The sequence below is a fragment of the Tachyglossus aculeatus genome, chromosome 11, assembly GCF_015852505.1.
Source record: "Tachyglossus aculeatus isolate mTacAcu1 chromosome 11, mTacAcu1.pri, whole genome shotgun sequence".
Taxonomy (NCBI): domain Eukaryota; kingdom Metazoa; phylum Chordata; class Mammalia; order Monotremata; family Tachyglossidae; genus Tachyglossus; species Tachyglossus aculeatus.
In genome coordinates this window covers 28199899-28227155 of record NC_052076.1, presented here as the reverse complement: position 1 = coordinate 28227155, position 27257 = coordinate 28199899, and the positions used below count along the sequence as shown (strand labels likewise).

Genomic DNA, 27257 nt, shown 5'->3' with positions numbered 1-27257 from the left:
ACGCGCATACGCACACACATGCACAAGGGCTGGCACATTCATATTGCAATAAATCAGGAAAAGGTTGTTGAGGGAGAGAGAAGAGAGAGAGAGAGAGAGAGAGAGAGAGAGAGAGAGAGAACTGCTAAAATCTCCATGCAGTGCCTCAGTGGGTGTAAGTACACATCCGCCGTGTGAAGAGAAGCGGCAGCGAATGAAGGCGGCTATCTATCACATTTTACGACAATAACATTAATAACAAACAATAAATTTACACGGACACATAGACACGGTAGGTAGCGGGGAAATCCCTCTTACTTACAATAACCCAGCCCACGGTGTGCTGTAGGCTCTCCGCGCCGTTTTATTACCGCCTCCCTCTCTTTTTCTCTCTCCCTCGCTCTCCCTCTCTCTTTTTTCTTGGGGTATAGGCTTGTTTTTTAAAGGACAGTTGAATTGCACGTCAGAAACAGGGAGACCATGTCTGCGATTTTCCTGACGAATACATATCTATTCTGCAACCTCTGCATTAATTATTTAATGAATCACGTGACCGGGAGGGGGGAAGGGGGTCTTTCGGTTTCAGGCTCATAGGACCACTATGACCTTCCCCTCCAAGAGGAGATTTTTTTTCTTCAAAATCAGATGGTTCTTTTTTTTTGAACAACGAATGTAACATAGCCGCCCCCCCCCACCACCCCCGCTATCTCTCAGCACTCACCATGTCTGCACCCCTCCATTTCTCCAGAAATCCCCTCTCTTTTGGGTTGCTTAAACATGCAACCGTGGACATAGAAATGGTCTGTCCGTGGGCCGGACTTGGGGTAGTGGGGGAGTAGAGAGAGAGGCTTCTTTGATGCCCCGTTAGTTCTGAATTGCCCGGACTTCTTCTTTTATACTTTTGGGATAGTTTTCCCCCTCCGAACCCAGCCATTGTGTCGGGGTTTTTCCCCCTCAATAAACAAGACTTTAAGACTTCACCCCCTAAGGATAGGTGACCCGGGAGCGGTATGTTTTTAAGGGAAAGAGGCAGGAAAGGTTTGAGGGATTTTCTCTCTTCTCTTTCTCTCTCTTCCACTCTTTTTCTTCATTTGCTAGATGTGTTTCTTTAAGGATGAAGGGCATTTTTGCCTTCAAACTGGGCTCGCCCAAGCTGGGTTTTTTTTTATTCGCTCCCAAAACTCTGAGCGGGCTGAAGGCTAGGTCAGTACCCTAGTACAAAAGACAGCCCCCCGCGCCCTCTGCAACATCTCTCTGTCTTCATATGACTTCTCTCTTCATCACCCCCCCAGCACACACACTCACACACACACATACAGAACACACAGAGACATCTGCAGACTTGAAACTCTTGCGGGGTGGTGTGGGTGTTGCAAAAAGACTTTGAAGTCCCTGCCTCTGGGTCTCTATATCCCAGGTGTTGCCCGCGAGGAGACTCAAGGAGGCTGGGCGGAAAGACTGGAAGTGTGGGAAGAGGACAGAAGCGGAGGTGCGGGCAAGAAGGTCAGACAATGGTATAAAGAGCAATCCAGCACCATGGTAAAAGGAGCGGACGTCACTACCTCCCCTCCCCCCTGCACTCGCCCCCGCCCCTACCTTCCTCTCGAAATTATTACCAAATATAAATAGCGCTAAAAAGCATTCTGAAACTATTCTAATCAGGGGTAAAAGTGCTAAATCTAATCGGGTTTGGGAGAGGAAGAGAGGGAGACGGGAGGGGAAGAGAGAGAGGAGAGAGAGAATACACTGAGAGCGAGACAGATAGAAAGAGGCAGAGAGAACATATTACCCAGCTAGGTGATCACGGTTATCTCTAATTTTTAGCCCTAGCTGCTGGCTAAACCCAGGTGCCCGAGAAAGGGAAGTATTCCCGCAGAAAACGAATGAGAAGAGAACTAAGGGACAAGGCGATTCGCCATTGTTTCATCTGTGGTGTATGGACAAAAAAAAATTAAGGGGGAAAACTCCCAACGTAGATGTTTTTTGCAATACCAAAAATAACAATAACATCAGTCCAAAAGGCAACACATCCCGTTACCAGCACCGATAGTCCAAACCAGACTTAAAATCGCCTTCTCCCAGGAAAAAAAAACCTACCCCTTTCCCCAACTCGTTAGGCTTGGTGAGTTCTGTAGAGCCGAAGGAGCAGAAAAGGGGTCGGGGACGTTCGATTTGCAGAATGAAATTCATTTCTTTTCAAGGAGGTCAAAACTCCGCAAGCTTCTTGCAGCAAAGACGCTTAATCCTCCCTTAACTTGGTTTCGAAGACAGTCCCTGCTCCTGGAAGCCAGGGGACACCCCCCCATCCCACCCCCCATCGGCGAGGTAATAGTAAGATGATAAAATAAAACGCAACGCTGGAGCGGCTAGTTCAACACAAATGCCAAAGCTCAGTTGAAAGCCCGGGAAAGACTCCCAAGCCTTGGAGCTGAGGGTCCGAGCGCTCCCCAGGCCGAGAAAACGCGCATTTATTCCACGAGAGAGGAGAGATTGATTTACGGATTTGAGCGCGCCGTTTTTACGGCGGATCACAAATCTGTCAGCACACAACCGCGCTGGGAAACTTCCCAACTGTGCTTTCTAGCCAGATCTGTCCTAACCCCTCTCTGCTTTCCAGGAAAGCCGTTCAGAACACCGCGCGACCCTCTCTCCTTGCTTTCTTTCGCTACCCAGGTTCGCCCCCATCGTCCACCCCCAACTCAGCCCTTCCAAACCCAAACCGGTACCTCTCGACTCTGCGGGCGCTTTTTCCCCCGACGCTGAGGCGTCTCCCCCCAGCCACACACACTCATACACACACAAGCCGAGGCAAGGCTTGGGGATAGAGAGGGAGGAGGATAAGGAGTGGGGAGGGGAGGGAGAGAATTCGAAGGGACGGAAGAGAAGGTGGTGGTCTCTACCCTCCGTTTCTCAATGGAGAGGGGTGCGTCGCCTCTTGCAACTGGAAACCTCGGGTTTGGAAGCAGACTCCTCGCATTGGGAAACCAAGGGCGTATTTGGGAATCGCTGCTCTGGGCGAGGGCAAGCTAAAAAAAAAAAGAGGAGGGCCCCCTCCGGCGAACCCCGAGTTCCTCCAGCGTTTGAGCCTTCATTATTTCCTTCCTCCTTCCCTCCAGTCTCCGTCCCAAACACAAATACAGAGGACCCTACTCCCCGTGGGGGTACAGGGGATGTGTGTGGTTTTGTGTGTGTGGTTGCGAGGAGCCCCTTTGGGTGCATGTGTGCGCTTTTGTGTGTCTGCGTATGAGCAAGGTCCTGTGGAGCAAATCTCAGGGGTTTTGTGTGTGCTTGCGTTTCCTTGTTTGTGTATGTCAGTGTGCGTCTCGTGTATGCTCGCTTGCAAATGCGAGCGGTTGTAACTGTGATTGGGTATCATTGGGTTTATGTGTATGAATGTAGGGGGGCTGTGTTGCCGTCTGGAAGGCCTAGGCCCTGCCCGGTTCAGATGCTCCCGGCCTAGCCCGGCGGACATGTTCAGGGCTGCAGGTTGCAGCTCCGAAACAAAGGTCCCAGCAACGGGCTGAATTATTGAACGGCCGTGGGGGGCGAGCTGGTGAGGACCGGCCGCGAAATATCCCTGCAGAGAATAACGTTTCAACTACTCAGAACGTCATCGAACTGCTTAACAACAAACCCAGGGCATCCACAACCAGAGACAACCTCCGTCTCCCCTGTCTCTTCTTCTTTAGGCGTGAGTCCCTCTTTGACCGTCCCTCAGACTCTCTTTCTGACTGCCTTTCTGTCTGTGACCCCGTCATTTCAGCGGCCCTGGAGTGCTGTAGGTTTGTGGGGAGCGAGGGGAGTTATATTCTCGGGGTGTATAGGTCTTCCTCCCGACCCCCCGACTGCCCCCACGCCTCCGGTTGGTCTTCTTGCTGCAAACTGCTCTCGAGGTGTCTCCTGAAGGGGGGCTCCTAAAACCTTTAGCTTCTTATCTATTTGGGCCCTACGTTCTTTGCTTAGGCTGGGAAAGAGGTGGCGGGGAGGGGGAAGGAGAAGGAGGAAGAGAAGGAGGAGGAGGAGAAAAAGGAGAAAGAAGAGGGGAGGAGGAGAAAGAGGAGAAGGAGAACGAGAAAAGAGGGGGAGGAGGAGGAGGAAGAAGAGGGAGGAGGAAGAGGAGGAGGAGACGAAGGCGAGGAGGACGAGGAGGAGGAGGGGGTGGGGGAGGCGAGAAGGGAGCCCGGCTTCCGAAACAAAGGAATCTCTGGAAATGGGCTGGACCGCTTGCACCGAGAGAAGAGGAAAACCCAGCAGAGGGAAAGGCCCGAAACTAAGCTCTCCCTTTCCAGAGGAACCCAGACGTTCTTTCCCCCAGGCCTGCCTGCGCCATTCTGTTCTCCACCCTCACCTTCGCCTTCCCTCTGCACGCTTCCCTTCCCGTGCCCGGCGAGCAACATACAGGCCTTGGCCTGCAACCCAAAGGGCTTTCATGAAAATAAGGAGAACTTTCTCCACCCCCACCATCCCCCCCTCCTACCCCATCGATCCACCTCGACCGCTCCAGCCAGAACCCCGGTGCTCCCGCCCCACTCCAGGAGCTCCCCGGAGCGCGGAGGAGAAGGAAAGAGGGGGCGGGGGTGGGAGCCGAGGAGACGGGGAAGACTTGCCACATTCCGGCCTGTCTTAGGTTGGAAATGTTACACTGCACAATGTCCAGTCCCGAAGAGGTCAAGGGGTTTCCGAGGTCGCTCTGTGGCTATAATACTGAGGTAATCGCCTAGAAAACGTGTCCTCTCCATGAACCCTCCCTCTCCTGCCCCAGGCCGATGCTCACTAAGAGGCCAATACTTTTCCACTGAGAAACTCGGCCCCTGTCGCCCTCCAGATCCTCTCACCCTCCAGCCCGCATTGCACAGAGCCCCTGCAGAAATAGATAGGCTTATTTTTTTAAAACAAAGAACGAAAGACGGAAGGAGCAGGGAGGCAGGAGGAGGGAGAAGGGTTAGTCTCCAAAACTCAACAACAGACATTATTGCTAGCTGGCCCGTTTCCATCTCTCGAAGTGATTCACAAATAATGTATTTAGAATCCACCGCTAGACACAACGCGGAGATCAGCGACTCCACTCTCGTCCCCAGATCCTGCCCCAGAACGTCTGGGCTTTTAATATCCGCATACAATTGTCGGATCTATTTTCCCTGCCGAGGCCCAGCAGCCGAGCCCCTGAAAGATCAGAGGGGCAGAAAAGCCTTTTGAACCAACACACCAACGCTCCGATTCTAGACCCTGACACCTCGAGGCCCGCACTCCCTGCCAGTTCAAACGCCTCCCCTCTCCCTGACCCAAACACTCCGTCAAAATAAAAAGCGACAAACCGGATGAGTCCGCGAGGGCAAAAGCGACTGAAAAGAAGAAAAGCTCGCTTGTAAAAGAGGTCATAAAACGATCAAAAATGCCAAGCCAAAAGCAACACAGTGTTACCTTTCCGCATTGCTCCTTCTCTGGCAGCAGCTCGGCTGATTCCGTTCATGGGGAGAGACTTCGTCCAAACCCAGAGGAAAAAAAAACTTTTCAACTTTATGATCCAGATATTCCCCCCTCGTAGGTCTGGAAGAGCAGCTAACACTTTTTTCCCCCCAACAGACGGTCTGCGGAGATTTGCTGTTGAATAACAAAGGAGAGAGGATACGTATTTAAAGAAAAGAAGTGATTAATGATTTTCTGTATAATTCTCACATTTTTCTTAGTGCTGTCTCCATATAATGGCTGTGAACTTTAGGTTCTATAGAAATCTTTTTTCGATCCTATTCACCCTTTCGGGGCAGTAGCTTTGATTCAGGTCCTATAGAAGCACATTCCGGTGGGGGGGGGGGGGCATATGCTTTATAAGAACTAGTTTAGTAACCATTAAGGGCCACAACCCGCGTTTATGTGAACATCGCTCCGCGTTTCTATTCGAAGGAAGCGAAACAAAGATCTACTCCACTCCCCTGCATGCCGGAGGTTTTTTCTCTCCCCCCCCCACCCCCCACCCTCTGAAGAGAGCTTTCGAAAAGCAAAAGTCGAAACACCTCCTGAACCTCTTTCCTCCGCCACCCTTTCTCCCCCTGAGCACCCCAAGATTCCAGCCAGCCACTATTAAATCGCTAATAGTAGCAGCTCTAGGCAGGCTGCTTCTGGTGATCGTTATTATTTTGAAACCAGCGGTGGAGAGGATATTTATTCGCCCAGGGAAGAGGAGACGGAAAAGCAATGCCGTTTAATTAGATGAAACAGCCCAGGCCGTGTCTGTTTAAATAACGTCAGGCACTATCTTAGCCATGAGAGGGACCGAGAGACGAGCAGTCTGGATCTAACTGCAGCCGCTCAAACAAACCGGGGTTCCCCGAGAATGGATGAGAAATTTTATTCTCTCTCTTTCTCTCTCTCCCGCCCACCGCTCTGTCTCTCCGATCGTTCCCTCTCCCCTCTCCTCCCCTCCCCCCAGTCTTGGAGCGGGCGGGACCTCAGAGCCGGGATGCTATTTGGTTCTTATTGGTAGCTTCGATACTTTCTCCGAAAGAGAAAATGAAAATTAATAGATGAGCAGAAGCTGCACAAAAGAGGTCATCTGTCTTCTTGATTATCTATTTGCTTGTCAGAGTTTGAGCTATAGCATCGGCCGGTATATATATATAATATATATATATTCCAAAAATCTGCAAACACCAAGAAAGAGCTGGGCCCAAAATTAGACTCATTAAAGTTTTAAACACCCCCGAGAAGAGATACTTTTGGGCCCCCGCCCTGGGCTTGCGAACGAAGGGGAATCCCTCAGAACTTTAATAAGCCAACAGCGTTCTGGGTCCCAGGCAGAGTGAAAAAGCACGAATGCACTACATACGCTGACAGAGAGAAAATACATCTTCGGGGAGAAGGCTGAGCTGTGCTTTGGCCTGGTGCATTTTAGAGTTAAGCACTGTTCCATTACGGCGCCAGGTTGCACTCCGGCCCGTTGACGTTTAAAAAAAAAGAAAAAGAAAGGAAGGAAGAAAAGAAAGAAAGAAGAAAGAGAACCAGAAGCACAAAGGAAGGCCAAACGGAGCCCCGCGGCCCGAGGCCCTGGTCATGCAGACGCGTTTTCCATTTTGATAACAATAGGCCTCATTTGAGACAAAGATCTCGTTGCAGCCCGGCTCTAACAAAGACACGAGGTGCTAGTCACAACGAAACAAAAATTTATTTCTATTTTCACTCTGTACAGGGCGACAAGGGCGTCATCTCACGGGCGGCACCGGGAGGTCAAGTCAAAGGAACCCACCAGGCCTTTGAAATGGAAAAGAGGGGAGGGGGCTTTGGAATGTCAAGGAAGAAGACACAATAAAATAAAATAAAATAATTATAAAATAATAATAATAATAATAATAATTAAAAAAGCTGTTGGGAGACCCGAAGGGCTCTTTCTCCCAGACAGAGGTGCAACGCTTTATTCCTGGTTCACATTGTCAGTACAAAGCGGACTGGACGCAGTGAGGGAAAAGCTCCCTTCGCCCTTGGCCCACTCCCTGGAAGACCACTGGGCATTCAGGTAGTATTGTTTTATCATCCCGTGACCAGAGCCAACACGTTTCTCAGACCCTCCAGCGAGTCTGCTAACCTGCTGGACTTTTCTCGAGCAGGAAGCCATACACACAATTTACATTCTCTTGGTCTCTTTTCTTCTGACCCACTTTCCCTTCTTATTTCAGTGGTGCCAGACTCGCCCCCTATCCACATCCCCCCCCGCTTCCCCCCTCCCCCCCGCCCCGCGCTTCCTCTCTATTGCTAAACTCCTGCTCACGAGTGTAGCCCTCCCCCGGATCGGCAGTCTTAACACTGAACACAGTCCCAGCCAGTAAGCTGGCGATGATGGGGTTTTTTTTTTGGTTTGTTTGGGGTTTTCCCGGCCAGAGAACTGCTCTTATCTGGATGGCTGAGTAGACTTTCGTTGGGTGTCTGGATCAGACCGTCAGACGGAAAAAGACTCCAAGTCCTTCTTTAACAATCCGAGCGCCGTTTGTTATCGGGAGCCTCGGTGGTCGAGGGGACAATAGGCCAGGATGGGCCTGAGAGCGGCCAAGTCCGCGGGGTCACCGGTCCGGGCGTGATTAAAGGTGAAACGTAGATCCCTCTTTGCCAAATATGAAAGCTACTCTCTTCATCTTCCTCCTTCTTTTTGATGGAAGCAAGCGAGAGGCTCGAACACTCTATGTGCTTCTTGAGGGGGAGATCACCTGCCCCCCCCCCCGTCTATAAATAAAGTTCCCCGCCTCCCCCCCCCTTATCTTTTTTTAGAGACAATATTTCCTGGAACTAAGTACCACCACCCTTTCCCCTTCTTCCCTCCCCCTTCCCCGCCCTCCCCTCCCCACCCCACCCCCAAAGAATCCGGGGTCTTCCCCTGTACGGGAGCAGTTATAACGAAGAAGAGGCTCCGTTGGTTCGGTTCTGAGCCCCTCCGGACGAGCTGGAAGAATTGGACCTAATCTTGGTGTTGGGTAACTTGTGGTCTTTTTTCCATTTCATCCTTCGGTTCTGGAACCAGATTTTGATCTGGCGTTCGGAGAGGCACAGGGCGTGCGCTATCTCCACCCTCCGCCGCCGGGTCAGGTAGCGGTTGTAATGAAATTCCTTCTCCAGCTCCAAGACTTGCTGGCGTGTGTAAGCGGTCCGAGAGCGCTTCGGTTCCCCTCCCGTGTAATTGGGGTTTACTGGACAGACACAAGGGGGGGAAAGAAACTTTTATTACCCAGGAGGAGGGGGCGAGATCCCCCAGAATCCCTGCTAAACTATAAAACACACAGACATACACAAACACACATCTCTCTCTACCACAACAAGAAAAAAGATCTCCTACAGAGCGTAAACAGGGGCCTTAAACACGTTAGATCCCTCAATAATTATTAGGGGATCGTCTTCCCACGAGTCTCCAATCCTCTCCCACTTCTCCCCCGCGCCTGGCGCTTCTGAGCTTAGGGGAGTCGGAGTTCTGGGGGCTGTAGGGGTTTCGTTTTCTCCTCTTCCTAGATTTCATGTTTTCCTGCCCAGATTCCTAGCCGGCGCCTTGCCTCGCGGAGAAACTTTTCCCACATTCTCAAGGGCCAGAGAGAGGGGAGGAAGAAGGGGAGGGGAAAAAAGGGCTAAAAGTTTACTCAACCCACCACTTAAATACAAATTACCCCTATGCGCTCTGCCGGTTACCTCCTCCTCCCCACCCCCCCCCCCCCGCGTAAAACCCATCCTCCTCCTTCCTCTTCAACATAAAACTTCACTTCCAAAGCTTCTCCGGGGCGAAAAAGTCTCCGGCGAGAAAGGCGAGGAGGATGGGGAACCGACTTCAAAGGCGCCTGACCAAACAGTGCCATAAAAATTTATGGGGGCTGCAATTATGTGGCTCTGAAAGCGGGCGCCCGTAAATCTCCGGCAATGGCGATTTTATAGCGGGGCAATTGGTGTGTCCCGTCCCGCTCCCCCCTCCCTCCCCGCCCCCCACGACTCGGAGGTTCAAGTCACTATAAAGCTAAACGGGGAGGGGGGGGCGGAGAGGAAGGAAGGGGGAGAAAGCGGACTCGGTTACTTACCCGTGCTCACATGAACCTTTCTCATCCATGGGTAGACTATGGGCTCTTTGCAAGAGGAGTGGGAAGGACTGGGGTGCAGGGCGTTTTGGCTACAAGGTGGAGGCGGGGGGCTCGGGCTGACCGCCTCGCAGCGCTGGGCGGCCTCGGCGAGGTGGTCCTGGAGCCCGGCCGGCGGAGGATGCCCGTGGCCCCGAGGGGGCAGCCCCGCCGGCGGCGGGTGGCCGGAGTCCTGACAGGAGGAGTACGGCTGGACCGTGCAGGCTGAGCGCCGCGGATAGCCCGCCTCAGGCTCGAAGCTGCTGTCTCGCCTCTGGTTGTCGCTGTAATATCCCGGCGAGGGACTGGGTAGGTAATCGCTCTGGGAATATTCCTCGCAGGGAGGGAATTTGGGGTCCACATAGTTGGAGTTGATCAAAAAAGAACTCATAGCCATTAATTTCTGGGAATTGCCCACAAAATATACTAAAATTTATTCCTATCCCTGACTCGTTTTCCTGTTTCCCAAAGCCCTCCTACTTACTGTCAAGTGAACAAAGTTGGGCCCACGTGATCTCGGGAGCCAATGGGCGCGCCGCCTGCGATTCCCGGATAAGGAAATCTGCTCACTCGGACCTCACCCGAGCCAAGATCTTCAGAGTTTCTCCCTCCCCCCTCACGTCACCCCTCCTCCCAGGGTGTCTCTCTCTCTCTCTCTCTCTCTCTCTCTCTCTCTCTCTCTCTCTCTCTCTCTCTCTCTCTCTCTCTCTCTCTCTCTCTCTCGTGCTTGAGAAGCCAGGGGGACAGGGGGATCGAGGTGGGAGCTTGGGGGTGAAGGAGATTCTCCCATTCATTCCCCCGCAATCTCATCACCTTCCCTGCTCTCGCTGTCCCCCTCCCCACTCCTGGCGCGCTAGTAGCGCGTTCTGCCCCGTGGGGGAGAGCAGAGGGTGAAGCCCGTATTTGCGGGTGGGGGCGACGGGAAGGACTGGAAAGGGAGGGGGGTCTACGAACAGGGGCATCTGAAGCGGGGAAGTAGGCTGTTCCGTCCTTCCTTCTCGCGGGGGCGGAGGCCCTGGAGCAAGGCGGGGGCGGGGGGATGGAGGGAGCTGGCAGAGATGAATCGCGCTGCTGGCAGATCGATAGAAAATTCATCCACTAATTCGGGGATCCCTCGCCTTCGAAACCGCATTTAGTCGCGTTATTAGCCTGGCCGGGTCGGACACTAACGTCTCTCCCCCGTCCCCCCACCTCCCCACTTCCCTGTTTTTCAAAATGCGGGAGTCGTAGGACTGAATAGAGCATTTTAGGAACCGGAATATTTTTATTATTGTTGCGATTATGGTCGATCTCGTTATTAATCCCACGAGGACCCGCCCCACCCTCATCCCAGTGAGACGTCGGTGTATGTGTTGGTTGAATTGTAATTAAATCTTTGGAACCAATTCAAAGTTGAACCGAGAAGATAAATCTCCCCCCACCCCTCCACGTTCGAAATGTTTCAAACATAAGTCCGCCTCTGATCTATCCCCTCCAAGGACACAGTACATGGAAACAGTCATTTTCGGGACTTTATGACGCAACCCCCCAGTATCCCCGCCTTCACGCCCAGCCCCTTACTAATCATACTTAGGGGGTTGTATTTGGTTTTTTCCTTGGCGTTAAAATAGGGAGAGAGAAGGTAATTTTGGGGGCTGGAGAAGCTGGGGAGGGACGGAAGGATAAGAATTGAGATCTCAGGTAGAACTGTGAATTCCCTCCGATTTTTCTCTCAAAAAGGTCCCGTCTCTGGATCCATTTTTAAACACTTAATTTATTTTATTTCTTCTGGAAAAAAAAAATGACCGGAGTGTTTATGTCAACTACATATTCCCCTAGATACGAATTTGTGACCACGAAACTCCTTACACAAATTCGGATCTACAGGGTATATACAGAAGACAGATATATCTTCTTTGCATAGAAATCCTTCCATTCATTTAGTTTGAGTGCGTTCTTCGGTTTATGGAGTTATTTGGGTAGCAGCGAAAAAGCTGCGGTTCATTTTCCTAGAGAAAGAGCTCTCTAACTCTCCGTGAATACTACCATCTCCGCCGGGAAACGGGCACGACTGTTCGAGCCCGGCGCTGATCCGAGCCGTTGCGCAGCGGAACCCACAGCTCTCTCGTATAAAATACGTATAAAACAGTGAGCCTGCAGTAGGGAAGGGAGATTCGTTCAAGAAGGTCATAAGAATCAAAATTCGTGCCCGTCGATTTTCAATTGTCTCGTCCTCCCACGTAAGGCCCATCTACCGTAAGAGATCAGAAAAGAATTGTCCCTTCCTTCGTTTCATTCTTCAGCTCTCGATCCAACGAATATTCGATATTTTCTTGGTCATTTCTAGGAGGAGGGAGGAGGGGGGAGGCGAGGAATGGCTAGGAGTCATAAAAGTACTTTTTCCTTTTCTAGTCAATTGTAAAAAGAGAGAAAGGGGCTGTAAAAATACAGAAAGGCTGAGCAGATGGGACCACCGTTTTTAATGGCGGGCAATTCCGTTTACAATCTGAGAAAAAGATCAAAGGCGTTTGATTTCTGAGAGTGGGGAAATGTCAAACGGTGGGATGAGCAGAGGGGACTTCCCTTTGGAAAGGGCTGGGACGAAAGGATGAAAACTCCGGAAAGCGAGTTAACACCGACCCCCCAAAACCTCTCCACCTTACTCTGAAAGAGGGATTCAGACCTCCCTCTCTCCCCGCCCCCATCTGTGCCCAGGCTTCCGGGGTGAGCAGACGGGGAAGGAAGTGGGCGGGGGGGGGGGGATGTGGGAAGAGGGTGTGACATTCGGAATATTCGGAAGGATGGGAGTTGGGAGCAGAATTGTGTTTAGCGAAAACACTCCCCTCTCCCCACATAACCCCAGAAGAACCCGGACTGCAGAGGTAGAGTTGAGCATCTTATGAATCTGTGGGTTGTTAGCTCCATTTCCCCCCACTCCCGCCCACCATCACCGGTTCTAAAGTGAGCCTCAAGCATCCGAACGCGCCTCTTCTACAACCCCTGACCTTTCTTACTCTTTTTTCCCTCCCCCATCCCCTATTTATTCCGGTTTGGGAATATGACTTCATTCCCAACATCTTCCCCCTCACCTGGGCCACAGCCACCACGGCGATTTTAAGGCTCTAATAAGAATCTGGGTTCTGAGCTGGGACCCTGGGAACGTCAAAAGTTTCCCCCAAGCACACTCCACTCCTCTCGTCCCCCAATACAGAAACACCCGCCTCGGCCCGCCGAATTGGTCCTAGGCTCAGATCTTGGAGCCCATTTGGGCTCTGACACTTCGAGCCTTCCTATTCTCATTTCCTATCCTAACACTTTCACTCCAGCCAACATATCTTTTGAGTCCTTCTTTGCCCAGAAAAACAGAGAAACACCTTTCTGTTTTCAGGACAGAGCTATCTGGAGCCGGCGTCTCTAGCCTCCAGCTGTGTGGGGCTTTAAATGCCTTTTTAACGCAGACAAAAGGGTTTTCTGCTCGGAACAGCGCCAGCACCCCTAGCGTCTAAAGGGACCTTCCGAAGTGTGCCCAGAAGTCCCTCTTGGCCGGACTCGGTCCCCTAGCCAGGCGCGGATGGCCCTTCGCCCTAATCCCCCCAATACCTATAGAAGTTTCCTTCTCAACACGCCCCTGCGCCCATAAAACCGTCGGCATTTCGGAAGCTTAGGGAAACGGATGCTCAGTGTATATCTCCCTCCACCACTCTCCATTTTCAAAGGAAAAAGTCAGGTCGGGAGCGGAGAAGCGAATCCCGCCGGGGTAGCCTCTGGAATGGGTTGGGGCGCCCGGGGGAGGGAGGTCGAGGCCTGCTCGCTGTTCTATTTCACACACCCGAAGTGAAATGCAAACGTCGTGGGGAGAGGCGGAGGTGGAGGGACAAAACAGACAAACGGACGGAAAGAAAGGGATGAGAAAAGAAAGGGGGGAAACGGGTGGATGGAGGCAGAACGATGCAGAGAGAAACAGAGAGATGGAGAGAGAGAGAGGTGGAGGGAGAAACAGACAAATAGAAAAGGAGAGGCATAGAGGTGAAGACAGAGAGAGACACAAACCGATCGGAGGCAAATATAAGCTGTGCGTTTCCTCCTAGTCCGACACCTGCCATTTCCAGATCTCTCTATTCCTCCACCTTGTCTCCATCCCAACCCCTTGCAGCAGGAAAAGCATTTTAATGGGGATGGCGGAGGGCTACGAGATTCAGGGAGAGAGAGAGCCTGTTTCTGATGCGAGGGGCATCCCAGACCGATGCTTTAAAAACAACACAATTCATTTTCTCCGTCTCCGTCTCTTTCTTTCTCCCGATCCCTCCACACCAGCTCCCTAAACTGTCTCTCTCCCGAGAGCCACAGGTCGAGAGATGGTTTCTCTCTTCCCCGACCCCGAGTGCCTAGCTCAGAACCCTTCCTCCCTTCGGCGCTTACCGTAGGGAGAGAGAGAGAGAGAGAGAGAGAGAGAGAGAGAGAGAGAGAGAGAGAGAGAGAGAGAGAGAGAGAGAGAAGAGAAGGAAAGCCTTCAGAGGGAAAGACGGAACGCAAAAAATACTCACAGCAGCCCAGTCTGTTCTCCCGGGCCTTCCCAGTTGCTGGGTTTTCGGAAAGCTCGGGTCGCCCTTACCCCTCATTGTATGCCCAGAAGCCGCCCCGCGGCCACGAGAAAAGCAAGTCCCTGGCCCCTCGGAGGACACCAGAATTGCCCTTTTTTTGAAGTGTTTTGTTTTGTTTTGTTTTTGAAGTCCCAAGTTTTCGTATTAATCTCATACTTTGGCAGTCTTTGTTAATCAGCTAGGCGTGTCCCGGGCGCCCCGAACATTTTAATATTTGTTAGACGCCGTGACCTGCGTTTCACCCCTCTCCCGGCCGCTGCCACTCGCCGCTTCTATAACACGCCTCACAGTTCGCTCGGTCATATTGAATTTGGCGCAGGTCATTATTGGGAGAAAAATGACACGGCAGGAATTGGACTCAGATCATCTCGACTGCTTCAATTTGCACCCGAGCGGGCCACGATTTGGTTTCGGTCTGCGCGGGTTTCATTTGCCAAACCCCCCTCGGCTTGGCTTTTCAGCACCCTGACTTCCCTAAGGTCTGGTTTCCAACCGAAGCACTGGGGGGCTGGAAGGGAGGTCGGGGCTGAGGGATGGGGGTCCCTAGCATTAATTTCCGAGTCCCTCCCGCCCCCGGCACAGCACCTTCTCTACACTAGGACACGAAAGCTCCCCCTGTCTTGGTTGGTGGTGGAGTTGGGGAGGAGCATTCCGTCGTGGACTTGCGAGGCCCTTCCACGCGGGTCATTCGCGAAGGACCGACTCCAGGTGGATGGATTAGGGCCGAATCCGTGGAGCAGATTCTCTCTTTTTTTTTTTTTTTTTTACAATTTCAAGGCCTTCAGTCCCCAGTAAATCAGGGTCAGGGGAAGCAGCCGGATTTTCCCCTTGTTCCCACCACACATTGGTTAGCGTTGGTGATCTTTATATTTTACCAACCTCTCCCAAACTTTTCAGTCGGTAGACCATCGAGAAAACAGGCTTTTTTTTTCCCCAAAAGTATTTTTAGGTCGTAAATTTTTTTCTGCCCGTGTGGAAACCGAACTAGGGGTGGGTCGAGAGGCGGAGGATCGACCTAACGGATCCCCGCTTTCCTTCCGATCCTCCATCTGGTCTTTCGAAAGACTCGCGGTTTTGGGGTCAGAGGAGGTTAGGGCCAGACAGACCGACAGACTGAAGGCTTCTACCTGTCCTCTCCGGGTCCGAAAGTAGTTCCGGGCCGCGGCCCCCAGAACCGTGAGGCTGAGAGCGGGTGGGTTTTAGTACAGTGCTCTGCACAGAATAAGCGCTCAATAAATACGATTGAATGAATGAGATAGGTGACGGAGTCACAAATGGCCGTTCAAAGAATATTTCTCGAAAGGCTCCTGTCGGCGTCACCAGACCTGTCCTCCCGGGCCCAGGCTTAGAGAACCCGCAATGGTTGCGGGGAGTGGGGTGGGGGGCGAGGGAACGAAAACTGAGTCCCAGACCATCGCGATTGGCACTCCACTCTCGACCCTCCCCGAGAGCTATGCGGACACTAGGGAGGGGAAGGAGACGTTTTCTAAAGAGGGGTGGGGGGCGCCTCCGCGGTTTGATCAAAAACCGGGGTTGAATTATATTTACAATTAGATATCGAACAGGGCGGCCCTGGTCCTCACTCCCGCTGGGAGTCTCTGATCTGGCGGTTTAATATGAAGTCGAACAAATGGATTATCTCCCCGGACCTCACGTAAGAGACAGACGTGGTGGGGTCGCGGGTAAAAAGGGGCCTGCGTGTCCCGGCTCTAGGCGCCACACTCTAACCGCTCCACAGAGCCCCGCAGAGCCCCGCAGCGCCTCGGCAGCTGTCCGCGTGCGGGAGAAGTCTAATGAAAACTATAAAACACCTCGAGGCGGAGCTGCGATGCTAGATGCATACTGAAGTGTGATCAAGGGAGATCCCTTAACCCCCTCCCTCCAGTTCGAGGCGAAGAATCGGGCTATCGAGGCAAAACGAGTTTGATGGTGTGGGGGTGGTATGAACGGGGGCGGGGGGGAACGAAATTTTGAAAGGGGAGTTCTGAGGAGCCTGCGGGACTCGTCCACTCGCTTCTCGGTAACCTGGCGGAGGAGCCACAGGGCTGGGGAAAGTGAAATCTGTCTCTGCCCCGATTCCACTCCTCGGAGCCCGAAGGTTCTCGTGAACACGACTCTCTAACTGATCAGCCCGAGAAGGTCTTGATCCCTCTTCCCCAAGGAGGGATTGCTCTGGTTCCGGTTACCACCCTAAAGGCACTCCCTACTAATGGGGTCTAATAATGCACTAGGTGGTCAGGTTGGACTCCGAAATCAAATCGGTATTTCAAAAGTTGATTTCTGGGCGGGAAATAGAATTTCAGTGTCGCCATGCTCTTCCTCCTTGGGGAGTCACAATCAATTCCCCTCCCCAACACCACCTTATTGTTCGGCCTCCCTGATTTACTCCCTCTCTCCAGTTTCACCCTTTCCTCTTCTCTGCCTTCCTCGCTCCCGGCCTCCCAGTTTTGCCTCCCGAGCCTGGCTTAACCTGACTCTCCTCTGTAGGTCTATAGACAGCGCCCCCGCTCCCCGCCCCCCGCCCCTCCTGCCGGTTTATTAAGCCGTCCCCTTCGCCCCACACCGACTCACGCACGGCGTAAACTTTTGACCCTCCAACTTTCTGACCCCTCGAGTTACAATGCCGACCTCACAAGCCCCGCAAGGCCGCATTCTCCTTCTCCGACTTGAGAAAGGGAGGTGAATACGAATCCATATCCCCAAACCCCCCACCTCCTGACCCTTCCCACCCGCCTCCAGACCCCCGCCCCCTCCCCCCCCCCCATCGAATGCACCACTAGCCACCGCCCTGGCTTTCTCCCAAGCTTGGTTGGTGCCAGAGGTGAAAGGACTGGAGGGGGATCTGGGGAGGGAGTCGGGGAAAGAGCTGCTTGGTGCTTAGACGATGCAGCTTGGGGTGCGGGAGGAGGCCAGTGAAGTCCTAGCCCAAAGACACCCTCCTCCCACCCTCAATGCGAAGAGAGGAGCCACAGAGAGGGGAAGGCGTCGCCGAACACTACCAGCCCTCAAACGGGCCAGTGTGGCTGTGAACTTGGTCTCAGGCGGACTCTACTGGCTGCTCGAGGTCGGTACAGCCTCTGCTTCCCGGCTAAATCCCTGCCCGAAGCAACGCTGCCAAGACGCCATTGCCTGAGATTCTTCCTCCCCAAAATGATCTTTCCTCTTGGGGAGGAGTGGGAAGGAGAGCGGGGAAGAAGGAGGGGAACGGAACAGTTTTTACGCTGAAGTCCTGGAATGGTGGGGGATGTCCCCTCCCGGGCCTCGGAGATTCTAGGCAGGAGATGGGGGAGAGGATCCCTTTAATATAGGATTTTTTGGAGGGTTGCGGGGGTAAATAAAAATGGGAGAAAGAGGGAGAGCCAGAAGGATGGCGAGAGAGAAAGTGAGAGAGAGAAATTAGAGGGAGAGACTATGAACCTACCAATTTGTCTCCTCTTCCTTCCCTCCTCCGCTTCCCTGGAGCGTGCCCCGTCCTAGGGAGTCCTAGGGAGTGGCCAGAGCGGCCGTTCTGACCTTTTATAGATTTCATCCGGGAGAGCCGAGAGGCCTCTCAGCCTGTCGCTCGGGGCTTCCGAGTCCCAAAGGTGACCGGAGGCCGGGAAGGATAGAGGTGGCTGTGGAGGTCTAAGGAGAAGCTTGGAGGCCCAGGAAAAATCCGCTTTCCCCCTTCACCGTCTCCCTATCCCCCTCTAATCAACACACACACACACACACACACACACACACACACACGCACATACACACAAACACAAAATCAAATCTATGGATTCTCTAACCTGGGGGAAAGGGCGGGTCAGAATAAGAACAAAGGGGAAGACGACGGAACACACTGTAGGGAGTTTGTAGGGAAAAGAGGGACCTCCGACATTTTTTTCTTCCTGTTCCCTGGAAGAGAAAGCGTTTAGGAATAGGAGAGAGAGAGAGCGAGAGAGAGAGAGAGAGAGCGAGAGAGAGAGAGAGAGAGAGAGAAAGAGAGAACGACAGAGACAGGTGCAGAGACAGAGACGGGGGCAGGGACAGTGGCAAGGACAGGAACCGGGGCAGAAGCGGAGGGTGGAAGGGACAGAGACGGAGAGGGGGCTAAAACAAAGACAGAGGCAGGGACAGAGACTGAGACGAAGCAGGGGCAGAGATGATGGTAAGGTCAAGGACACACACACAGATCAGAGACATTAAGACAGGTAGAAGGAAGAAAGTCTAAAGGGGAAAAAGAAAAAGAGACTGAGGGGGAGATTTTAGGAGAAGAGAATTGCTCTGATTCTTCCGCCCAATCCAGACTTCGAGAGAGGGCCGGGTCTCTTCTCCAACCCCCCTATACCACCGCACTCTTTCTCAAACTGCTTAGCGACGGTGAGAGGAGATAGGGGTATGGAGGGGTCCTCTTTGGGTCGAAAAGAGAAAATGAAAAGGCAACCTTTTCTCTCCCCTCCCCCTTCTCTCCCTTTCTCCCCTCCCCCCACGCGCCCCCCAACATCCACCTCCCCACACCTCCAAGCACGAAGGTTGCGAATCCCGCGGCGAACGGGTGTGTGTCGCTAATACATGCACGTAGCCTGGCTCGGAGGCCGGGTGTAGAGAGCCCGCTCCGGCCCTGTCTGCTGACCTCGGCGTGATCCCCCTGGTCCATGAATTATTGATGAGATATGAGAGCCGATTTCCCCTTTCAGGATGCAAACTCCATTATACTGTTAAAATGGCGATTTAATCGTTTAGAATAGCTTTGCTTTTTTTCTCCCCCAACTCATTTGTGCCCCTTTCCTTTTCATTTAATTCTCTTAATTAAATCCTTTAACAGATTTTAATCACTTTTTGGAGGGGCTGGGGCGGGAGGACGGGAAGGCGAGAGGAAGGACAGAGAAAATACTAAATACCCGAGTCAGGCCTCCGGAGGTTCCAACCTCAAGAGGTTGGAAAAGGACACGGGTGACAGAGGGGTGGGGGTGGGGAGGGGGGAGGGGGGCAGCTTCTTCAGAGGTGGGAGAAGAGCGGCTCTGGGCACTGTCTGGGGATCGGGCAGGGTGGAGGTGGGACCTGGAGGTCTGAGCACTGGACATTTCTCCCTTCTTTCCTGTCGGTCATGGCTGCGGGGTGGGGCGCTGCCTCCCTGATACGGGATGGAGACCGGTCCCACTTCCCATCCAGGAAGGAAAGAAATCTCTCCCCGACCCCCCAACCACCCCTGGTTTCTAATGGGCTGGAGGCGCTGTCCGTTCTAATGAATATCGATGGACGCCGACGCTCCCTAATCGATAGAGACCTCTACGGACAGATTCTCCAGCCCAGAAATCCGATCCAAGCGAGAAGTATTAGGGGGTGTGGAGTGAGTGTGTGTGTGTGTGTGTGTGTGTGTGTGTGTGTTGGAGTGGGGGGGGAGCGAGGCGGGGGAAGCCCCCCAGGAGATCACCCCGCTCTCCCCGTCTTCTCCCCTTTGGTTTTCCAGAATCCCCCAGACCAACCCGCCCCCGCAGCCAGGCCTTTGGGGTCTCCGACCAGGCCAGGTGCCCACTCCCCATGGCCCGCAGCTCGAGCGACAGGAAAAATCAAACCCAAGGGGGAAGGGGATCTAGAAGGCGGGAATTCCTTCCTGGCCGACGTCTCCCAGCACCCCGAGGGGCCCCCTTCGCCGTCCCTCGCAGCGGCCGAGTTAACTACAGTTAGATTTTCCTTTCCTGTTTATCCTTCCTCTCACCCCACAGAGAACAGAGAAACAAAAATAAAAAATAGCAATACATTCTTGTGCGACGAAGTCCACCGAAAGGAACGCTAGCACCCCATCTCCACCAGGAAATTGGATGGGGGGCGAGAGGGCGGGCAGGGTGAGCGGGGTCGAGGAGAAAAAGAGCGAAGGGAGACTGATGAGTGGCGAGGGAAGGCTCCAGGAAGACCAAAGAAAGGAAGTCGTCATGGGGGGTGGAGGACAGGGAAAGAAGGAGTGGTGGACTTCATCGATAAAGACAAATCAAGAAATAAGGAAAGAGAGAGAGCTGGTTCTAGCGGGAGTTTTCCGGATGGGGAAAACTGGACAACTCTGGGCAGTGATCTCTGGGATCCGCCCTGCGGGCGCTCACGAAAAGCCGAGACCTCCCGCCCAGGCCGCCCTCTGGGCCCCGCCGGAAAATCTGCCCTGATATAACGAGCAGATGGCCCCGGCCTCTGGCTCCTCGGCTCTAGCAGGCTGGCAAGACTTGCCGTTGGGGAACATAGGGCTTTTTCTAGATCAGGCCCCAGGCTCCGATCTCGGCCTCGGAAGGGAGAAAAACCTAGCCTGACAGAGAGCGTTTTAACCGGGGCGGCGGGGGTGGGGGTGTGTGGGACGGGAGGGGAGGTTCTGAGAACGGGCGAGGGGGCCTGCGGGGGAGGAATTTTTCTGAAACACGGAATTTGGGGGGAGGGACGGCTCAGGGGAAGGCTGGGGACGTGGGGAAATCTAGATCCCTTCCCCTTGCTCCCCGTCCCAACACTCCTCAACCTTTGCCCCCCACTTTCCTTCAAGGGGCCTCGCGGGGAAGACAACTCGGGACAGCTAGGGGAAAGAGGAGAGAGGGGAATCGGTCTCGATGCAGAGCCAAGATGCCAAACTTGGCACAAAATTTACCGTGGGGTTCGGCCTTTAGTGATGGAATCGGAATGGGGCCAAGGGGCGGCGGTGAGAATGCACCCCTCATGTATAGCTCTCCCCGCAACCAACCGCCCGACAGGAATTCCCTGAGAACGCTCTCTCGGACCCCAGAGAGGCAAGTAAGGGTGACTCTGGACGGTCTGGAGACTTACAGATTCGGGCCTGTCTGGAGTCAAGCTAGCTTCATTCGCGATGACTCAAGAGAGAAAGGGGGATCCCGGCGACTGGCCCTTCCGTGGGGCGCGGGGGGAGAACAATCGCACGAAATCCGCCCCCCATCCAACTCCAACCGAACCCTAATCCCCTCGCCCCGGTGCCCTGGATTTCAGTGGGGCAGGGAGGGGGTGGGGGAGGGCTGTGAGATGGGGGGTATTAGCCAGGATGGGTGACTTCTCTACAAGCGGAGTGGCGACTCGGCCAAACGCGGAGAGACTCGTGACGTTTGGGGAATCTCAGGAGAAAGGGAAAGCCCAGAGAGAACCAGGACGTCGGGCCAACACCTAGAACATGAGATGGAAGCTTGAGTTGGATGCGAGATTCAGATCTGAAATCTAACGTATCGGGGCGGAAAGGCAAGAGACGTGTACAGGCCCTGCTCTGGGAATCTCTGGTTATGGGCCCTTTTCTCTCCCCTGAACAAGTCAGACTTTGTTCCCCTGGATGCATTGAGTTGGTCAAACAATTCTAACTCCTCTGCTCCCCAGGTCTAGAGGTAGACCACCTTCCCCACCCTCCCCTCCCTCTCCCCCAACACTATTTCTGGGAAAGAGAATATGCGGGGCGTCACTGGAGGAGAGCGGAGAGCGCAAAAAAATGAACAGGGATCCTTTTCCATTCGTGATGGGAGCCGGGGAGTATGGCCTGTGACACCCCCCGCCCCCAACCCCACCAACTCTCGCCTCTCCGTCCTTCAGCATCCCAGAGCAGGTAGGCTTGCCGGCCGCACACTAAACATCCGCCTTTAATCCGGGAATCCACTTCGTTTCCGTTATCTCACCGATCTTCTCCCCCTCTTCTTCTCCCCCTCTTTCCCTCACCCCACCCCCCGCAAGGCGACCGAGCTAAGTTGGCGTCCCAAGACTTTGGGCTGAAGACCCCAATCGTTGACCGAGGGCTCTTTCCCCTCCCCCAACCCACCGAGCTCTCGTCTTTCCCATTTGGTTTCCAAGGAACAAGGAATTGAAGTTTGGCTGAGACCCCGCCGTCCCTTTCTGAGCACCCCCTCCCTCTCCCGACGCCCTCCCCTCTTAAGAGTTGACATAACGGCCAGGAGGAGAGCCCCACCCATGGAGGAGAGAGCCCCCCCACTCATAATATGAGTAGGGGTAGTCCCCCCGTTTCCTCAGATCTGAGCAGGGCAGAGCAAAGTGAACCCCCCCCCACCCCGTCCATCACCTTCCTCGGCCCCACCCTGCCGCCCCGTCGGAACCCCATGACCCCCGCGAATAGAGTCGGGACCACGACAGCCAAGTGCGGCAGGACTTACTGTGAAACGGGCTGGGTCTCGGGCCTCCTCCGCCCCGAGCCCGCCGAGCCGAGCCGAGCCGAGCTCGCAGTCAGAGGCCGAGCGGACCTCAGCTGGGAAAGCGCTCACCTATCTGGGCCCCTTCCCAGCCCCGACGAGCAGTTAAAGTGTCACTTAGCATTCTCGAGAATGTGAAATATACCGCACTGTGTCAACTCCCCAAAACCATAAAACTAACTTTATGGACCTCACGTGACTCGGCCGAGCCAGTGAGGGGTATGTCTCTGACTTCTCGGCGATTTTTACGATCTAACTTCGAGATAAAACCCTATCCATTTGACATCTAAATGTCATACCTACTTTGGGAATAGTTTGCTATCGATAAAGAAAAAAGGGAGGGGGGGCGGGGAGAGACAAAGCCGGGGCGTTCAGACGGGCCCGGGACCCGAACCGGCCTCCAGGCCGCGACGCTCAAAGTCCCCCAAGAAGTTGGCTAGAGTCCGGCGGGCCGGACCTCGGTAAGTTCCCGGGCTGGGGGGTGGGCGCAGCTCCAGGGCGGGGGAAGGAGCCCGGCCAAAGCGGGCCCTTTTCCAGGATCGTGGGCGGCCGTGGGGTGGAGGGAAAGGAGGAGGGAAGGAGGCTCTGGATCCACTGTGAGGCTCGGCCCCTCGTCCGCGGGAGGCCGAGGACTGCGGGGAGCAGAGAGGGGCAGGGATGAGCTGGCGAGGGGTCGAGACCCTGTTCTTTGCGGCGGCCACCCAGAAAACGAGCGGTGAGGACAGACGGAAAAGTTTGGGCGAAAGTTAGCGCGCAAAAGCCACTCTCCCCGCGAGGGAAGAGGCGGGGGCGGGGGGGCCTCCTCCCTTCTGGGAGAGGCCGCGATCAACTCCGGGGCCATGGCGGCCTCGCCGCCTGATTTCTTCCCCTTCCCTCCTGGCTGCTCCGACCTTCCTTTCTCGCCGCTCGGAGACCGGGTCGGCCGGAGCCAGGCTGCGGCCTGGGCTTGGGCTTTGAAGGATTTGGGCGCTCCTTTCCTGCGGCTCTGATGGCAGAGCTAGAGGCCCCGGCGCTGGGGAGAAAACACGAGGAGGAGTAGGAGGAACGAGGAGGAGAGACATTTATTTGACTTCAAGGAAAGCTACAAACAAATACTAAAAGCGAATCGGCAAAACCACTAACAGGCCCTTGTGCGAGACATTTCACACATAATACTGCACCCATTCTCTGCCGCTGGGAATGGTCTGGGGTGGGGGCTGGGGGTTGGGGGGGTCCGGAAGAGTCTCATATTTACAAACCCTGCAGTCCGGGGAGCGGGAGTGGGTGTCGGTCCAGAGGGCAGAGACACCCTGAGATGTTTCTTTTCCGATTTTTTTCCCTCCATGAAGTTAGACTCGGTTTCCCAGAATCAGTCTCTCTCTCGGCCAAGCGGGGCTGAAACCTAGACCTTAATCACCCCTTCTCCCCTCCAAGGTTTCTCTCCCCTTCTTCCCACCCGCTCCCCAGGACCAAAGGGCCCGAGAGGCCTTTTAGGGAAAGGGAAGGGTGAGAGGAAGGGGAGACGACCGTCATTTTGGAGGCATTTTGGAGGTTCGCTCCTGCGGCCCTGTCCCCCCCACAACACACACACACACACCAGCCCGTTGTGACCCCGACTATGGCCCTGGCAGAGAAGTTCAAAGCTGCAAATTCATACGCACTGATTCTCCTTTTATAAATAAGTTAGAACACAGACAGAGAGGGACTCCACATTCAACATGCGAGTTTGTGTTTCTCGGGAAAAGCGACCACAGACACGAACATTTAGAAACACTGACAGGTTGGGAGGAAGGGGAGGAGGGGGGAGAGCGTGGTGGAGAAATAACAACGATAATAATTATTATTCGTAGTAGTAATAATAATAATAACGGTAATCATCGGACGGGGTTGGGAGAGGACCTAAGGCGAAATGAATAGCTCCCCCGAACAGCCACGCCGTGGCGGGCCAGCCTGGGGCTGTCGGAGACGGGTAGCTGTCCGGAACGGGCGGCGAAAATCAGAAAACGGGCGCTTGGGGCATGGGCGGCGGCGGGACTTCGGGCCGAGGCGCCAGCTTGCAATTTAGGGCTGGAAGGCGCTGCCCGCGGACGCCAGACTCATGCTTTTCAGTTTATTATCTTTCTTCCATTTCATCCTCCTGTTCTGAAACCAGATTTTGATCTGCCTCTCGGAGAGACAGAGAGCGTGCGCGATCTCTATTCTCCGCCGGCGGGTCAGGTACCTATTAAAGTGGAATTCCTTCTCCAGCTCTAGGGTCTGGTAGCGGGTGTATGCGGTCCGCGCCCGTTTCCCATCGGGGCCCGTCATATCTGGGTAGAGACAAGACCGCAGCGAAACAAGGTTATTTGGGGGAAGGTTGGTTTGGGGGGGGGGGGGTCCACGTTGGCCCGGCTACTGGATCCCACCCACCCAGCCGACCTCGAGACACCGAAATTCTGGCTTACCTCCCCTTCCCCTCCGCCTTCCACCCCACCCCCGTTTCCGCAGGCGATGAAGGTCGGCTTTGTCTTCCTTCTCCCTCTCCCAGCCTCGCCTTGCGCCCAGGGTGACCCGGGGCATAGAGAAAAGCGGCGGGACTTTCTTCGGGACCATTTCTTGGAATCCACCCTTAAACTCACCCTTCCTCTGTTTCTCCGACCCCGAGATTGGGTCGGTGTGTGTGTTGGGGGGCTGCAAAATCGTCCCCCCCCCCCCAATCTCGCCAGGGGCAAAACAGCCGGAGCTGCACGAGCTAGCACTTGCCTCTCCCACCCCCCCCGCCTCCCCCTCACTCGGGCCCCCTTGCCCTCTGCCACTCTGAACCTCTAACGACCCCCCCCCCCCATATTAAGAAAAGGAATAAAATCATCCTCTCTCCGAAACCCCCCTCCACCGCCCCCCAGCCGGGCTGGGAGGTGGCGTGGGGAAGGAGCGACAGGGAGACAAGGGAACGCTCCGTACCGTGGCTGATGTGCAATTTTCGCATCCAGGGAAAAATCTGGGGGGCCGGTCCCTCTGTTGCTGCTGTTGACGATGCAGAGGGCTCTGGCGGCACCCGGGGAAGGCTGCTGTTTAACTGGCTCCCTTCTTCGGGCTCCGAGGACGCGCTGGTCTCGTCTATTTCTGTGAAATTGGTGTTGGAACCGGCGGAGTCCGCCTGGTCGGACGGGGACGAGGCGCTGGTTTTGCCTCCATGGCTGTCGCTGTTGGAGCAGGGCAGGGACTCGGGAGAGGACAGAGAGCAGCTGGACGACTGTCTAAACCTGTTCTCCTGGGCGGGCGAGGGGAAACCGCGCGAGGTCTCGCCCACCGCCCCAAAGTGGCTGGAGGAGGCTGAACGGTTGATGCTAAGATCCATTCCATTGTAGTTGTAGCCATAAGAGCCGGTATGCATGGTGCCTGAATCCCTGTACGAACCGTTCAGAGAGCTGCCAGCCCCATAATTTAGCAACTGATATTCCGGGCCATTTGGATAGCGCCCCGAGAACGAGTTTACAAAGTAAGAGCTCATTTGGGTTATTTTGGAGGGCTTGATTTGTGGATCGTGGTCGTTATAACCCTGTGCTTCACGATTTATGATGTATTAATGAATTATAGCAATGCACTGTACTTCGTTTTGCTATGTATGCGGCCAAATACGGGGGGGGGGGGAGGTTTGCGGGGGGGGTGGGGGGGCGTTGGGGAATCACGTGCTTTTGTTGACCAGTCGTAAATTCTCGCTGATGACCTCAAGAGGTAATTCATGCTCTATGGTTACAAATAATGACGATCCGAGAATCGTTAGGGCGATTCAATGCAAGGCTTCCAAAAAAAAAAAAAAAAAAGGAAGGGGAGGGGAAATGGGGGGGAGAGAATGTTCCGGCAGCCTGTTGGCAGAGCGCGCCACCTCCCGGCGACAGGCGGCGGAGCAGACCGCAGGAAAGGATGGCGGCGCCTTTTCTTCCCGGGGCCAAATGTTAGGGAACTAAGAAGTCCAATTCGTTGAGAAGGGGTCAAGGGGGCTCCTTCCCGTTCGGGGTGTGTGTGGGGGGGAGGGGGTGTCTCTCTGTTCCCTCCCCCCTCTCTTCTTCCCTTTTCCTCCGTTGGAATTTCGACGGAGGCGCGGAGGGGTTTCTCCCTCTCGCTGAGCCTCTTTGGCCAAGCCGTAGGGGGAATATTTGGGGTTGAAGGGGGCTTGTTATCGCCCTGATGCAGGGTTGGATCCGGGCTGGTCCTACGGCGCGGTGGTTTCCCTCTGGATTTGGAAGGAAAGGGGGAGGGGGCCCGAGGGAGCTTCAGGGGAAAAGAGGGGGAAAAATGATCTTCCCCACCATGCCAACCCCACCGGGCTCCTGAAAGTTTGAAATCGTTTCTTCCTCCTCCTCTTCTTCCAGAACAGCAGCCCCGCTTTGGGGAAGGGAGGGGTGAAGAATGGGGTCAGGGTAAGAAAAGGTAGGAGGGGGCAGTGGTGTGTGTGTGTGTGTGTGTGTGTGTGTGTGTGTGTGTGTGTGTGTGTGTGTGTGTGTGTGTTTGAGGGGGTAGAAGCTAGAGTCCCCGATGTGTTTGGGGATGGCCGTGATCGGGGTAGAAAGGAAGAGAAGACACTTTTGTTTGTACCCTGCCCTTGGGATGGGCCGGCTCCAAACCCGGATTTCCAGGAATTATCCCCCTTTTTCTCCTCCGCTCCCCCCACCCTCCGTTTTCCCACCACTCACATTCCCCCACCCCACCGATCTCCCGGCTCTCTGCGGGGTCCGGCGCTACGGATTGATTTCCGGGCAGTTTCGGAATTTGCAGTGTCTGTCCGCAAGTCGCCGGGAATTATGCGCCATATTGAAAGTGACACATAATGATAATAATTCCTGGCTCCGAAAGCAAAAGCGTCCGGCGATCGCAAAATGTCCTACAGCTTTTTCAGAGAGTGCCTGCACCTGACAGCAGGAAAGAACGCGGGGCCAAACCGAGCGATCGGGGAGGGGGAAAATCCACCAGTTCGATCCCCTGACCCCGAAGGGAAAGGGGGAAAGACAGAGAAGAGAAGGGAA

At 54.4% G+C, this 27257-nt stretch overlaps 2 protein-coding genes across 2 annotated transcripts; both read right to left on the bottom strand.

Annotated features, from left to right (window-relative positions):
• Positions 1-8331: 8331 nt before the first annotated feature.
• Positions 8332-10107, bottom strand: HOXB4 (homeobox B4). Its single transcript, XM_038753671.1, has 2 exons — positions 9519-10107; positions 8332-8648 (listed from the first exon to the last, which is right to left on the bottom strand). The coding sequence occupies exons 1-2, from the start codon at positions 9949-9951 to the stop codon at positions 8353-8355; spliced, it is 729 nt and encodes a 242-aa protein (XP_038609599.1). The 5' UTR covers positions 9952-10107; the 3' UTR covers positions 8332-8352.
• Positions 10108-23770: 13663 nt separating this feature from the next.
• HOXB5 (homeobox B5) lies at positions 23771-25837 on the bottom strand. Its single transcript, XM_038753667.1, has 2 exons — positions 25195-25837; positions 23771-24563 (listed from the first exon to the last, which is right to left on the bottom strand). Exons 1-2 carry the CDS (start codon positions 25742-25744, stop codon positions 24316-24318), a joined length of 798 nt encoding a protein of 265 aa, XP_038609595.1. The 5' UTR covers positions 25745-25837; the 3' UTR covers positions 23771-24315.
• Between the last annotated feature and the right edge of the window lie 1420 nt (positions 25838-27257).

What these genes read in the sequence shown, in the direction of transcription:
- HOXB4 (XM_038753671.1), bottom strand. Translation starts at nt 9,951, where the DNA reads ATGGCTATGAGTTCTTTTTTGATCAACTCCAACTATGTGGACCCCAAA. An exon ending in AAAGGTTCATGTGAGCACGG is followed by an intron (nt 8,649 to 9,518) that starts GTAAGTAACCGA and finishes GTGTCTGTCCAG; the next exon opens with TAAACCCCAATTACACGGGA.
- HOXB5 (XM_038753667.1), bottom strand. Translation starts at nt 25,744, where the DNA reads ATGAGCTCTTACTTTGTAAACTCGTTCTCGGGGCGCTATCCAAATGGC. An exon ending in AAAATTGCACATCAGCCACG is followed by an intron (nt 24,564 to 25,194) that starts GTACGGAGCGTT and finishes GTCTCTACCCAG; the next exon opens with ATATGACGGGCCCCGATGGG.